The sequence below is a fragment of the Heptranchias perlo genome, chromosome 27 (genome assembly GCF_035084215.1).
Source record: "Heptranchias perlo isolate sHepPer1 chromosome 27, sHepPer1.hap1, whole genome shotgun sequence".
Taxonomy (NCBI): Eukaryota; Metazoa; Chordata; class Chondrichthyes; order Hexanchiformes; family Hexanchidae; genus Heptranchias; species Heptranchias perlo.
In genome coordinates, this window is record NC_090351.1 from 30,099,983 (window position 1) to 30,116,153 (window position 16,171).

The 16,171-nt window shown below is 43.6% G+C and overlaps 1 protein-coding gene across 2 annotated transcripts in view; it reads right to left on the minus strand.

Moving 5' to 3' along the window:
• Positions 1-15,752: 15,752 nt before the first annotated feature.
• The window catches only part of LOC137344519 (acidic mammalian chitinase-like), a 179,126-nt gene continuing 178,707 nt past the window's right edge, over positions 15,753-16,171 (minus strand). For both annotated transcript variants that reach the window (XM_068007554.1, XM_068007553.1), the window contains one exon: positions 15,753-16,093. In XM_068007554.1, the coding sequence (XP_067863655.1) occupies positions 16,063-16,093 (31 nt within the window). In that variant the 3' untranslated portion in view covers positions 15,753-16,062. The remainder of the gene's footprint in view (positions 16,094-16,171) is intronic.

The window sequence follows — 16,171 nt, forward strand, 5'->3', positions numbered from 1 at the left end:
CTCACTGTGGCTGACCTACTGAGGTCATTGGACCGCCTCCTGCACTGTGTGCAGGTGGACGATATGTTGGTGGCGCAGGTGACCCCCTCTGCCACCTCGAGCCAGGCCTTCCTGGTGGCGGAGGCGGGCCGCTTCCTCCCGCCCGCCAGGTGGAAGATCTCTGTCCTCCCCCTCCTCCTCACCCCATGTATGATTCACTATGTTAAAGGTGCTATATAAATATAAGGTATTGTTGTTGTCTCTGCTTGGGAATATTCCATGGAGAATGTCAAATTCAGAAAGGAATGAAGCCAAAAGCAAAATACTGCGGATGCTGGATATCGGAAATAAAAACAAAAAACTGGTGGAAATACTCAGCAAGTCAGGCAGCAGCTGTGGAGAAAGAAACAGAGTTAACGTTTCAGGCCGATGACACTTTGCCAGTTCTGACGAAGGGTCATCGACCTGAAACGTTAACTCCACAAATGCTGCCTGACTTGCTGAGTATTTCTAGCATTTTTGTTTTTATTTCAGAAAGGAATGAGCAGTTTACACTGCACTGTCAAAAGGTCCAATTATTATCACTTTGGTACAACACTGGCAAAACACCACAGCTAAACACCCAGGATATATCGGAGCATTTACGTAGCACCCATGCGAACTCCAGCATATGGTTAATTTTAAATGACTTGTTTACTTTTACCAGGATTAAAGTATTTAAGTAGAGCTCACATAAACCACAGACATGGGCTCAGCTTCCACATGTGTTACAAACTGGATAGTCAGGTGGTGAAGGATAGAATACAAGAACCTGATCTTCAGTTGCTTCCAAGCCTTTATTCACAGAGATCCACATTGCCCCCACACCACACCCGAAATAAGCACTCTTATATGTGGATACAAAAGAGCCCTAATTGATACACACCACCTGAATACAATTAACACTAATTGATATAAATCACATGGATACAATTAACAACATGTACACTGACGAGATCCAGCTCCACCTCTCTCAACCCCTCCATCTGCCTCTGTGTTGTCAGACTGCGTGACTGATATCCAATCGTGGATGAGCCACTGATGTGTACCTGAAAATTGCAACTGTGGGCCTACAACAGGCTTAGGACCCCGATTTGCATGTTTAAACAACCTACTGCCAGAAACAGCTGGGTGGGCTCCTCATCCATTTACAGGCCCGTGTGAAAATTGCATCAGGCTGGTCTTGGGCATTAATGAGCCAGTCGAGGTGTCTTCTCCCTCTCCTCTAATTTTCAACTGCTGGCCACCCATTATTCGGGTGAGAAACAGGCAGTTGTCCCCACAGTTTCTTGCCAGTTCAGTACCATACCCACTGTGGTACCATCTCTCCCACACACGGGTTACCTTGTACATGAGTATTTGCAGTGATCCCCTAGCAGAACCATTTCCCATTGAAATGAACAGCAAAGTTTATTTTTTGAAAAAACTATTCTTATGTTACAACGGCGCCATCCTGTGTATCGGTTCATTAACAACAATTGATATCTGCATGTATTTTTAATACAGATTGCTGAAATGTAGCTGCAGTGTTTGTGTTCCTAGCATAAATATGGAAGTCTTAATTAAAGAATTGAAGGAGAGGTTAGTAAAAAAAAATAATGTTAGAATGTGGAATTCTCTGCCACAGAGTCCATAAATTCTTTTAAAGGGGAATTAGATTGTTGCATGAGAACGAGGATCATCAGAGAGTATGAGGAGTGAGCATGGGAGCGGGATTAGACTAGGTGGGGGAAATTATAATGTCTCGTTTGCCCTGTCTGTGCCCCTTTTTTGGTGCAGATGGGGCATACTGATACTAAATATCACCCCTTGTGATTTTTCTGGGCAGAACTGAACCAATAACAGCCTTCTGCAGTACTGTGTGAAGAATGATGAGAAGGAAGAATTCGGACTTCATAATGACCAGGGAGCAGGTCTCTCTGTTCGTAATTCACACTGCAGTTAAGCTTGTTCAACCACTGAGTTTCGATATCTGCCAGTGTAATTACTCACCAGCACACACCCATCAGCTCCAGCAGGGCTAAGTTTATCCAGCAAAAACTGATGACATACCCATGATGACAGGCCTTGCCAACCGTTCTGCACAGTTCCACCTTGATAAGACCACCATCCCACAACAGCATATTGCCCCATTCAGTGCCAGACACTACCTTTCCCTTGGCTGATTTTTACCTCCTTAACATAAGGACACTGAGGCCAACTGTAGAGTCACCTTACTGTCACCTAGGCTGCGATCAACTAACTCATGGGGATCAAACCTGGGACCTGCTTAGTCTGCATAACTCAGCTACTCACTCAATAAAGTTCGTGAGGCATTTGGGAGGACATGGGCACATTTTAAAGACATATTTAAAGATTCAGGATAGACATCATTAATCCTGCCTTCCTCATTATAACTGACATGAGGTAAACTACAAAAGCTCAGGTCAGCACAATTCAGACTATAATTAGAGACTTGTGGTGTATTACTATTTTTTAGCGGAGTGTGTTCAAACAAGATCGGCAATTGTAAATTAATACTAAGAAAAGTATCATCCCAATGTACTAAATGCGGTGCTAGAATAAACTGTACTCATACTTAACTGTTAATAATTAGTGGGTATTAATTAAAATACACTCCTGTAATTAGCATAAGAAATGGTTGTCGCTGCCTTTTATTTCCAGAACCCCCTACCTAACAGCATTGTGTGAGCACTCTCACTCCAAGGACTGCAGAGATTCAAGAAGAAAGCCCACCACCATCTTTTCCAGGGATGGGCAATAAATGCCGGCCTTGGCAGCGATGCCCATATCCCCAGAATGCATTAAAAAAAATGGAAGAGAATCAAAGAGGGATGTACTCAAATTATTGTGCATGCCCAGCAGCAAGCTTATTGCACAGGTGGCCAGGCATTGTCATAGCAACTAACTGTGAAGGTGTGAGGCCTGTGTTCTGCTGTCAGTGAGTCAGCCAGCAGGAAATTTAGTGTCTTTCTATGGAAGACAGCTTAATCAGGATTAATTAGAATGCCATTCAAATCAATATTGCTGTGTGATAAGATCAGTTCCTCTCTGCATGCCTTACTGTTTTTGATGTCATGCCAACCCAAATATCATCTCTGCTGCTAGGACAACAAATAAGCAGACTTCCAATAGTAGCACATTGAATAGAGAAACTGAGAGAGTATCAATAAATTAAAAGAAATATTTGACTTCAATGGAAATAAAAATCGAGAGAGATGTAAAACGGGCTGCCGATTCGTTTTACACTATCACACAAAGTCAAAATCTACCCCCTTCCTGATAGGGATTCAACACTAATCTTCACTTTTCATCAGAATTCACTACGATGCACTCGTCTCTAACAACAAAAACTTACATTGAGTTACATCGAAGCTACAGCATAGAAACAGGCCTTTCGGCCCAACTGGTCTATGCCAGTGTTTATGATCCACATGAGCCTCCTTTCTCCCTACTTCATCTAACTCTACCAGCATACCCTTCTATTCCTTTTTCCCTCATGTGCTTATCTAGCTTCCCCTTAAATGCATCTACGTTATTTGTCTCAACCACTCCTTGTGGTAGCGCATTCCACATTCTTACCACTCTTTGTGTAAAAAAGTTTCTCCTGAACTCCCTATTGGATTTATTTGTGACTATTTTATATTTATGATCTTAGTTTTGGACTCCCCCACAAGTGGAAACATTTTCTCTAAGTCCACCTTCTCAAACCCTATCATTATTTTAAAGACCTCCATCAGGTCACCCCTCAGCCTCCTCTTTTCTAGAGAAAAGAGCCCCAGCCTGTTCAGCCTTTCCTGATAAGGATATCCTCTCAGTTCTGGTATCATCCTTGTGAATTTTGTTTGCCTCCTCTCCAATGCCTCCATATCCTTTCTATAATATGGAGACCAGAACTGTGCAGAATGCTCCAAGTATGGTCTAACCAAGGTTCTATACAAGTTTATCATAACTTCCTTGCTTTTCAATTCTATCCCTCTAGAAATGAACCCTAGTGCTTGATTTGCCTGGTTTATGGACTTATTAACCTGAATCGCTACTTTTAATGATTTCTGTATCTGTACCCCTAGATCCCTTTACTCCTCTATCCCAATAGGCTCTTATTATCCAAACACTATGTGGCCTCCTTTGTCTTCCTATCAAAATGCACCACCTCTCACTTACATTTGTATAATGCCTTTAATGTACAAAAATGTCCCATGCACATTAGGAGAGCAGACCAAAAGCATGGTTGAAAAGAGAAAGAGAGAAAAAATTTGCATTTATATAGCGCCTTTCACATCCTCAGGGTATTCCAAAGTGCTTTACAGCCAATTAAGTACTTTTGAAGTGTAGTCACTATTGTAATGTAAGCAAACACGGCAGCACATTTTCATACAAGGTCCCACAAACATCGGTGAGATAACGACCAAATAATCCGTTTTAGTGATGTTGGTTAAGGGATAAGTGTTGGCCAGGACACCAGGGAGAACCCCTCCCGCTCTTCTTCGAAGAGTGTCAAGGGATCTTTTGCATCCACCCGAGAGGGCAGACAGTGCCTCGGTTTAATGTCTCATCAAAAAGACAGCATTGCTAACTGTGCAGCACTCCCTCAGCAGTACACTGAAGTTTCACCCTAGATTATGTGCTCCTATCTCTGGAGTGGGGTTTGAAGCGACAACCCTCTGACTCAATGCTACCATTGAGCCAGGGCTGATACTTTGATTTTGAAGAGGCTTTTAATTGCAGGGAGGGAAGTAACAAGACAAAAAGGTTTAAGGAGGGCGCTGGAGGATGGGACCTGGTCGGTTGAAAACTCTGCCATCAGGTGAGGAAGGCTGGGAGAGGGGAAATGCACAGGAAGGTGGAATCGGAGGACTGCAGAGCTTGGGCTGACACATAAGGCTGGAGGAGGTAACAGAAGTGAAGTGAGATCATGAAGAGATGTGTAAATGAGGACATGGACATGGTTTCATGACTATACCAAAGAAGGTGTTGCCTTTTACAGAGTTAAAGTACTACATTGCACCAACTTCCAAAGTAATACGTAATTAATAGATACTAAAGACTAAGAAATGCAGGATCAATGAAATCGCTTTAGATGGTGCAATAACACAGCACTACAGAAGAATGGTATTGCTGATCTGAAAAAGTTATTGCATAGTAACAATTCCAGCCCATTGCGAACAGAAAGTCCTGACCAGGGATCTGGAAACTTTCAGCAGAGGGCCCTTTAAGTTCAAACAAGAAGAGCATTGCCATCAGTTGCCACGTCCAGTTGGATTGATGCTCATATGCTGGTATGGCCTCTGCAATTAGTTTTTGATGGTTTTAAGATATCTGTCTAAGGGATGGAATATTTTTTAAATATAATTTTGGTAAGCTCCTCAGTTTTGGATGGAGGTCCGATTTTTTTTGAGTGCACTGCCCAGAAATTTCCAAATGGAAACCGATGCCAGAAGTCTGGATTCAAAATGCGTTGTCTTGTGGATTTGAATACAATGCTGATCTGGATCTTACAAGCTTCTGTATTTTGAATCTATCTCTGATTACTTCTTAAATACATTTTTACTCATTATTGGGATGTGGGTGTCGCTGGCAAGGCCGGCATTTGTTGCCCATTCCTAGTTGTCCTGAGAAGGTGGTGGTGGGCTTTCTTCTTGATCTGCTGCAGTCCATGTGGTGAAGGTGTTCACACAATGCTGTTAGGTAAGGAGCTTGAAGATTTTGACCAAGCGATAATGAAGGAACGGCGATATATGTCCAAGTCAGGATGGTGTGTGATTTTGAAGGGAACTTGGAGGTGATGGTCTTTCCATGCACCTGCTTCCCTTGTCCTTCTAAGTGGTGAAGGTGGTGGATTTGTGAGGTGGTGCCGAAAAAGCTTGGGTGAATTGTTGCAGCACATCCAATAGTTAGTATACACTACAGCCATGGTACGCGAATGATGTTTAGGCTGGCGGATGAGATGGCGATCAAATGGACAGCTTTGTCCTGGATGGTGTTGAGCTTCTTGAGTGTTGGTGCAGCTTCTCCCATCCAGACAAGTGGAGAGTATTCCATCACACTTCTGACTTGTGCCTTGTAGATGGTGGGGAGACTTTGGGGAATCAGGAGGTGAGCTATTCGCTAATGTGCAATCATCAGCGAACAGCCCCGCTTCTGAACTTATGTTGAAGAGAAGGTCATTAATAAAGCAACTGAAGATGGTTGGGCCTAGGATGTCTGTAGTGCTTGAGGAACTCCTGCAGCAATGCCCTGGGGCTGAGATAGTTGGCCTCCAACAGTCACATCCATCTTCCTTTGTGCTAGGTGTGACTCCAGATACTGGAAAATGTCTCCCCTAATCCCCATTGACCTTAGTTTGACTAGGGCTCCTTGGTGCCACACTCAGTCAAATGCTGCCTTGATGTCAAGGGCAGCCATCTTAAATACATGAATTGTGATTAACTTATTTTCTATTATGATTAGTAAAATCATTTTATTTTCCAACTATCACAGTGTCAACAGCTGCTAGTACTATCACCTCAGTTTTAATCTGTCGCTGTGTATTAATTATTATATGTATAATATTGTGTTTTGTTCAATCCTTCAATGCCTTGGGAACAAATAAGAAATGGATGTAAAAGAAAGAAAGATTTGCATTTAAATCGCTCCTTTCACATCCGAAGGATGTCCCAAAGTGCTTTACAGAAAATGAGATACCTTTGAAGTATAGTCACTGTTGTAATGAAGGGAAATGCAGCAGTCAATTTGCAAACAGCAAGGTCCCACAAACAGCAATGAAATAATGACCAGATAATTTTTTTGTATGTGTTGATTGAGGGATAAATATCAGCCAGGACATCAAGGAGAACTCTCCAGCTCTATGAGTGCAGTCCTTTTCTGGTAAAGAGGGTATAATTTTGTCTAAATTCACTCCTTTTGAAGGAAAATACTTGAAGGGAAAAAATGTGCAAGGCTACGGGGAAATAGCGGGGCAATGGGACTAACTGGATTGTTCTTACGAAGAGCCGGCACGGGCTCGATGGGTCGAATGGCCTCCTTCTTTGCTGTAACGATGCTATGATTATATGATTTTGGAGATTTTATGAATAACACTTAATCTTTAAACTTCTGTCTTAAAACTGTCTCTGATACTGCACAACATAACAAATTGGGGCCAATTTTAACATTTGGTGCAAACGGGTGGTTAGGGAATGGAGTGTGCCTGTTGCCCGAATCTTGTCGCTGCCGTGAGGCCTGAGCCATTTTGAGGCCCAGGCCTCGTTTGCATGGATCCAGCAAACTGCGCAGCAAAACGGCACTCCAATGGAGCTTGATGGTCGGAAAGGGTGAGAAATCAGTCAACTCTTACACGGATCTGGCCAACAGTCCAGGACATTATGGGATGGAGTGGGTGGGGTGGAGGGAGGCAAAGAGGCAATCACTGGGGGTTGGTGAGGGCGGGCGGGGGGGATGGGGGGGTTGTGCAGAGGCAAGCAGCAGGCCATAAACAATTCCACATTTCATTTTTGAGAGGCTAGGGTACTTGTGTGTTCTCTTTGTCTCTCTCCTAGTGTTTCCATCTGTCTCTCTCCTCTTTTCTCTTTCTGTCTCTCTCCTTGTGTTTCTCTCTGCTTTGTCTTTCACATTGTGTCTCTCTCTCCCTATGTTTCTCTGTGTCTCTCTCGTTATATTTCTTCCTCTCTCTCCCTATATTCCTCTGTCTCTCTCTCCCTATATTTCTCTGTCTCTCCCCTAGCTCCTCCCTATTTCTCTCCTTGTGTTTATATTGCCGCCATTTTCATTTGGACTTCGGGAAACCAGAGTGCACGAGCCCGCTGCCTTATCTCAGTTACAGACTGGATCGATCTAATTGCTGCCAAGATGAGGGAGCCGAGATTATTAGCAGAAACACCGGGAGGCGGCTCATGGAGGCAGGTCTCCAAATGATGCCATAATAACAAAAGGATCTGGCTGGTTTTCCTCTGATTCCAGCCATCTGCCGTGGTGGTGTCAAGCGCATCTCCTCTCTGATCTACGAGGAGACCAGTTGGGTGCTGAAGATCTTCATGGAGAAGACCTTGGAGTATTGTGCACAGATCTGGTCTCCATATTATAAAATGGATATAGAGGCACTGGAGAAGGTGCAAAAAAGATTCACAAGGATAATACCAGAACTGAGAGGTTATACCTTTCAGGAAGGATTGAACAGGCTGGGGCTCTTTTCCCTAGAAAAGAGAAGGCTAAGGGAAGACTTGATTGAAGTCGTTAAGATTATGAAAGTGTTTGATAGGGCAGACGTAGAGAAGATATTTCCAGTTGTGGGGAGAACAAAACTAGGGGCCATAAGTATAAGATAGTTACTAATATATCGAATGGGGAATTCAGGAAAAACCTCTTTACCCTGAGAGTGGTTAGAATGTGGAACTCGCTACCACATGGAGTAGTTGAGGCAAATAACATAGATGCATTTAAGGGGAAGCTAGATAAGTACATGAAGGAGAAAGGAATAGAAGGTTATGTTGATAGGGTTAGATGAAGAGGGTGTAGGAGGATGCTCATGTGGAGCATAAACACTGGCACAGACCTGTTGGGTTGAATGGCCTGTTTCTGTGCTGTACATTCTATGTATTTCTATGTAACATGATCAGGGACATGGTGACCCACACTGAGCGCACCAAGCACAAGATGGTCGCGTCCATGGATGTGGTTTATGCTCTGAGACGGCAGTGCCGCACTCTCCATGGGTCAGGCAACTTGACCTTTTCTTGAAAGCGCAAAATAAAGGCTCTCCCTGTTTGCTTGTGTTTTCTCAGACTTTCTATCTGCCCACAGGAGTTTCACGGCTGACTCACTACTGATCCATCACTGACTTCAATACTCTGCACGAGAGACGTGTAAACAATCATTGTGGTCGAAAAGATTCTCCAAGAGTGGGACGGGTGGCCGTGCGGAATTTCACAGAATAGCAGAGCTGGCTGTTTTCCAGCTATGCCGTGGCTCTGTTTAAATGTAGCACAAGCCTGCGATCACTGAACTCCCCGATTCAACTCACATTGGGTTTCAAATGGGTCTCAGCCACTGTATGTATCACAGCAGTAAAATCATTAAATGCTTTTGATCAGAATTAACATTTTATGATCTGGATGTGAACTTTAAGGTTAAATTGCATACCGCCAACAATTAGAGTGTGTTTTAATCTGCCCTCCCTAATCAATGCCCATTGAAAAAAGCATGGAACATACTGAAACTTATGGATGGGATAGAGTTAAAGTTCCTTTTAAAGAAATTATTTAATTACCTTGTAATGATTTCTTGGCTATTGGGTAACTTTTTTATTTTTAAAAAATACTTCAACTTGTTTTACTTGCATTTAATTATTCCAAATAGAACAAAAAACTGACAGTCAGGGATAAGGGTAGCTACTCAGACTGGCAAAAATGGGAAGTGGTGTTCCACAGGGATCGGTGCTGGGACCACTGATGTTCACAATTTACATTAACAATTTCACTTGGGAATCGGAAGTACAATTTCAAAATTTGCGGACGACAATTTGGGGGCTATAGTAAATACAAAGGAAGAATGCGTCAAAATATAAGAGGACATTAATAAACTTGCAGAATGGGTGAGTAATTGGCAAATGAATTTCAATATAGACAAGTGTGAGGTGGTGCATTTTGGTAGAAAGAATAAGGAGGCCACATACTGCTTAGACAATAAAAGTCTAAATGGGATAAAAGAGCAAAGGGATCTAGGGGCACAGATACACAAATCACTAAAAGTAGCGCCGCAGGTTAATAAGGCCATAAAAAAAGGCAAATCAAGCTCTGGGGTTCATTTCCAGGATAGAATTGAAAAGCAGAGAAGTTATGTTAAACTTGTATTGAAGCTTGGTTAGACCGCACTTGGAGTAAGATGCCCGGTTCTGGTCTCCATACTATAGAAAGGATATAGAGGCATTGGAGAAGGTGCAAAAAAGATTTACCAGAACTGAGAGGATATCCTTATCAGGAAAGGCTGAACAGGCTGGAGCACTTTTCTCTAGAAAAGAGAAGGCTGAGGGGTGACCTGATAGAGGTCTTTAAGATTATGAAAGGGTTTGATAGGCTAGACGCAGAGAAAATGTTTCTACTTGTGGGCAGTCCAAAACTAAAGGTGATGAATATAAAATAGTCGCTAATAAATCCAATAGGCAATTCAGGAGGAACTTCCTTACTCAAAGAGTGGTAAGAATGTGGAACGTGCTACCACAAGGAGTCGTTGAGGCGAATGGCACAGATGCATTTAAGGGCAAGCTAGATAAACACATCAGGGAGAAAGGAATAGGCAGGTATGCTGATAGGGTTAGATGAAATAGGGAGGAAGGAGGAGCATAAATGTGGCATAGACGAGATGCGCTGTAGTTTCGATGTAACTTGATGTAATTTACTTTGCACCACTGAACTATCCTATGTCAGGAGTTATTGTGTAACTGTTTCAGTTTCTTGCCAGAGCTCTTCCTGTTTATCTGGAGCACTGCACTCTGACAGTTACTCCCCATGTAATTGCTATCACTGTTATTACAGGACCTCTCTGGTTTAAATCGGTGTCAGTTCAAAAAGGACTTTGTACGTTAGAAAAGGACTGCAGTCTTTAACTTGGGCAGCTAGTCACGGGGGAGTTAGAAAGAGTGTGGGAACAATAACAAGCAGAATTTATATATAATAGCCAGGTCCAATTGATGGAGGGGAGGTCTACCCTCCCACACTCTCTCCTGCAGTCTGTCGATCTTGATCTGCTCTGCTTTTTATTGTTCTAAAGCATCCTTCTTTTCTTCTACTTTCTCATTTCTCAGATTTTCATTTTCCACATTACCTTATTCTATTCATTCTTTTCCTTTTAAATATTACTGAATCTTCCATGACGTTACTCATAATACATTAGGTGATACCTTGTTTCATAATGACAGGTGTGTTGTACCATGTAATGCTAATAATAATATTCTGCTGTGGAGCTGTCTTTAACTAGACCTGAACCTTAAAGGCCACAATGTCCAATTGCTGTAAATTGGAGATCCTGTGGTCAGTTCGAGCTTAAATGCTACTGATGAGGGAAGCCCCTTCACCACCTTGTCTTCAAATCCCTCCATGGCTTCGCTCCACCCTACCTCTGAAACGTCCTCCAGACACTTTCCCTTCTGCATTCTTTGGTCTTCTACTTTAGGTCTCCTTTGCACCCTCTTCTCTCTGACACACCTTGGAGAGAGTGCTTTCAGCTGCCTACACCCTGCTGCCTGGAACTCCCTCCCTAAAGCCCTCGGCTTCTATACTTCACTCTTCTCCACCTTTATACTTTTCGTTTCTCCTTTAAAAATCTTCTCAAAACTCATCTTTTCACCAAAGCCTTCAATCACGCCACCTAAACTCTTTCCCAGTCTCATAATTCCATTTCTCTGAGTGTTTTGGGGGTGTTAGATAAGTGGAGTTGTTGCTTCTGTTATATAATTAAGCAAACCAAATAAATTGAAGATGTAACAGATAAACAGAATGTGAAGATGTAACAGATAAACAGAATGTAAAAATGCCAGAACGTTCATAAGAACCATTACCAATATATTGGACATTAGAGTCATAGAGTCATAGAGTTATACAGCACGGATAGAGGCCCTTCGGCCCATCGTGTCCGCGCCGGCCATCAAGCCCTATCTAATCTAATCCCATATTCCAGCATTTGGTCCGTAGCCTTGTATGCTATGGCATTTCAAGTGCTCATCCAAATGCTTCTTGAATGTTGTGAGGGTTCCTGCCTCCACAACCCTTTCAGGCAGTGAGTTCCAGACTCCAACCACCCTCTGGGTGAAAAAGTTCTTTCTCAAATCCCCTCTAAACCTCCCGCCTTTTACCTTGAATCTATGCCCCCTTGTTATAGAACCCTCAACGAAGGGAAAAAGCTCCTTAGTATCCATCCTATCTGTGCCCCTCATAATTTTGTACACCTCAATCATGTCCCCCCTCAGCCTCCTCTGCTCCAAGGAAAACAAACCCAATCTTCCCAGTCTCTCTTCATAGCTGAAGCGCTCCAGCCATGGTAACATCCTGGTGAATCTCCTCTGCACCCTCTCCAAAGCGATCACATCCTTCCTGTAGTGTGGCGACCAGAACTGCACACAGTACTCCAGCTGTGGCCTAACCAGTGTTTTATACAGCTCCATCATAACCTCCTTGCTCTTATATTCTATGCCTCGGCTAATAAAGGCAAGTATCCCATATGCCTTCTTTACCACCTTATCTACCTGTTCCGCCGCCTTCAGGGATCTGTGAACTTGCACACCAAGATCCCTCTGACCCTCTGTCTTGCCTAGGGTCCTCCCATTCATTGTGTATTCCCTTGCCTTGTTAGTCCCTCCAAAGTGCATCACCTCGCACTTTTCCGGGTTAAATTCCATTTGCCACTGTTCCGCCCATCTGACCAACCCATCTATATCGTCCTGCAGACTGAGGCTATCCTCCTCGCTATTTACCACCCTACCAATTTTTGTATCATCAGCGAACTTACTGATCATACCTTTTACATTCATATCCAAGTCGTTAATGTAGACCACAAACAGCAAGGGACCCAGCACCGATCCCTGTGGTACCCCACTGGCCACAGGCTTCCAGTCACAAAAACAACCTTCGACCATCACCCTCTGCCTTCTGCCACTAAGCCAGTTTTGTATCCAAAGTGCCAAGGCACCCTGGATTCCATGGGCTCGTACCTTCTTGACCAGTCTCCTGTGCGGGACTTTATCGAAGGTCTTACTGAAATCCATGTATACCACATCCACTGCGTTACCCTCATCCACACGCCTAGTCACCCCCTCAAAAAATTCAATCAAATTAGTCAGACATGATCTTCCCTTGACAAAGCCATGTTGACTATCCCTGATTAATCCTTGCTTCTCCAAGTGGAGACTAATTTTGTCCTTCAGAATTTTTTCCAATAATTTTCCTACCACTGATGTTAGGCTCACTGGCCTGTAGTTCCCCGGTTTTTCCCTACTCCCCTTCTTGAATAATGGTACTACATTAGCGGTTCTCCAGTCCTCTGGCACATCCCCTGTGGCCAGAGAGGTTCTGAATATATGTGTTAGAGCCCCCGCAATCTCCTCCTTTGCCTCACACAGTAGCCTGGGATACATTTCGTCCGGGCCTGGGGATTTATCCATTTTTAGGCCTGCTAAAACCGCCAATACCTCCTCCCGCTCGATGTTAATATGTTCGAGTATATCACAGTCCCCCTGCCGTATTTCTATGTCTACATCGTCCTTCTCCATAGTGAAAACAGATGCAAAAAATTCATTTAGAACCCCTCCTACATCTGCCGGCTCCACACACAGATTGCCATTTTTGTCCCTAATGGGCCCTATTTTTTCCCAAGTCATTCTCTTACCCTTAATATACTTATAAAACATCTTAGGATTTTCCTTTATTTTGCTCGCCAGTGTTATTTCATGGCCCCTCCTTGATCTCCTAATTTCTTTTTTAAGTATCCCCCTGCACTTTTTGTACTCCTCTAGGGCTTCCTCCGTCTTTAGCCTTTTGTATCTGCCAAAAGCCCTCCTTTTTTTCCTAATCCATTCTCGTATATCCCCTGACATCCAAGGTTCCCTGGAGTTCTTGGAACCACCCTTGACCTTTACGGGAACATGTTGCCATTGTATGGTCTCAATCTCCCTTCTGAAAGACTCCCATTGCTCCAATGCGGATTTTCCTACAAGCAGCTGATCCCAGTCTATTTTGGCCAGATCCTGCCTTATCCTATTAAAATCGGCCTTCCCCCAATTTAGAACCTTTATTTCCGGCCCCTCCCTGTCCTTTTCCATGACCACCTTAAATCTCACCGAATTATGGTCACTGTCACCAAAGTGCTCACCTACTAGCACTTCTTCCACTTGGCCGGCCACATTCCCTAGAATTAGGTCCAGTACCGCCCCCTCTCTTGTAGGACTTTCTACATGCTGGCTCAAAAAGCTCTCCTGGATGCGCGTTAAGAATTTTGTACCCTCTAAGCCTTTTACACTCTGAGTATCCCAGTTAATATTGGGGAAGTTGAAATCCCCCACTATTATTACCCTATTATTTGCACAATTTTCTGAGATTTGCCTACATATCTGTTCCTCTATCTCCCCCTGACTGTTTGGGGGCCTATAGTACACTCCCATCAAAGTGCTTGCCCCCTTTTTGTTTTTAAGCTCCACCCATATGGCCTCATTAGAGGAACCTGCTAATATATCATCCCTCCTTATGGCAGTAATTGATTCTTTAATTAATATTGCGACCCCCCCTCCTCTTAAACCTCCCCCTCTGTCTCGCCTGAAGATTCTGTACCCCGGAATATTGAGCTGCCAGTCTTGCCCCTCCCTCAACCATGTCTCTGTGACAGCAACAATATCATACTCCCATGTGTTTATCAACACCTTCAGTTCATCCACCTTATTCGCAAGACTCCTTGCATTAAGATAGATGCCATCCAGCCTTGCCCTTACATATTTGCCCTGTCTTCTAAGCTGACTTGTTTTTTTCTCTATATTTGGCTGCACATCACCCCCTATTGTAGCTCCACTCTGTATCCCATCCCCCTGCCAAGTTAGTTTAAACCCCCCCCAACAGTGCTAGCAAACCTCCCCGCAAGGATATTTGTCCCGCTCTGGTTCAGGTGCAACCCGTCCGACTTGTACAAGTCCCACCTTCCCCAGAAGCAGGCCCAGTGATCCAGGAAACTGAAACCCTCCCTCCTGCACCAACTCTTTAGCCACGCATTCATCTGTTCTATCCTCCTATTTCTATACTCACTAGCCCGTGGCACTGGGAGTAATCCAGAGATTACAACCTTTGAGGTCCTGCTCTTTAATCTGCTACCTAGCTCCCTAAATTCTTGATGCAGGACCTCATCTCCCTTCCTACCTATGTCGTTGGTCCCAATGTGGACCACGACCTCTGCCTGCTCACCCTCCCCCTTGAGAATGCCCTGTAGCCGCTCAGTGACATCCATGACCCTGGCACCAGGGAGGCAACAAACCATCCTGGAGTCACGTTTACGGCCACAGAAACGCCTGTCTGTTCCCCTTACGATAGAATCCCCTACCACTATAGCTCTTCCACTCTTTTTCCTCCCAGCCTGTGCAGCAGAGCTACCCCTGGTGCCAGGAAGTTGGCTGCTGCTGCCTTCCCCTGATAAGTCATCCCCCTCAACAAAGCTGGGCAAAGATTTAATCAGGTGGTGATGTCAGTTGCCTGCCATTGTTTATAATTGAGATACAACAGGGAGCAGAATGACAGTGGGGGTGAAAATGCTCTTCACCAGCAGCCCAATGTTCTTTTTCACTGAAGTCAATGGAACATTTCAGCCCCCAGTATCTCTAAAGGCTGTGGGTCCTGCACTTTGCCTTCTTTGTTCTAGAAAATACAGAAATGCTTCTAAATATGGAAGTCTTCAGATTCAAATTTAAGGGTTACAGGATCAAGGCAGGTGGATGGAGTTAAGGGTTAAGATACAGATCAGTCATGATCTAATTGAATGGCGAACAGTCGAGGGGCTGAATGGCCCACTCCTGTTCCTATATGAAGCAGTGGTATGTTTGCATTTGACTGATGATGCCATTTAGAACCTGGATTTAATTTCAGAAGTGAATGCAGTTGAATTCAAGCATGTTGAAGGGATACAGGAATAAGGTGGGTAAATGTGATTAGGACTACTTGCTCGCGTGGAGAGTAAATGCTGACACGGACTGGTTGGGCCGAATGGCCTGCTTCCATGTTGTAACTTTAATTTATTTCTTTTTAACTGACATTGTTACACATAATTAGATAATCACAGCTAACAACAGTCAATGCAGCTCATTCATTGCATTAGAGAACTTTGAGACATTTTGATGTACAAAGTGTTATGTAAATTTCAGCATTATAATTTTCAAAAAAACAAAGTAACCAGATCTCTGCAAATTATTTTATTTTGCTGTTTCAATCATTATCTTTACTTGAGACAAAATTCTTAGACCCAGTACGTTGGTGGTTATTTGCTCTGTGAAGTGGTTGATTAAACTAAAGGTCAGTTCCAGCTTCATTGGTGTTGACTGGAAATTAATGGCAGGCTGGAAAAATAAAGAATGTGTTAAGAGTTCGACAGTAAGAGTTTAACATTAAGCCACTGACATCAGAAAAAAATGTGT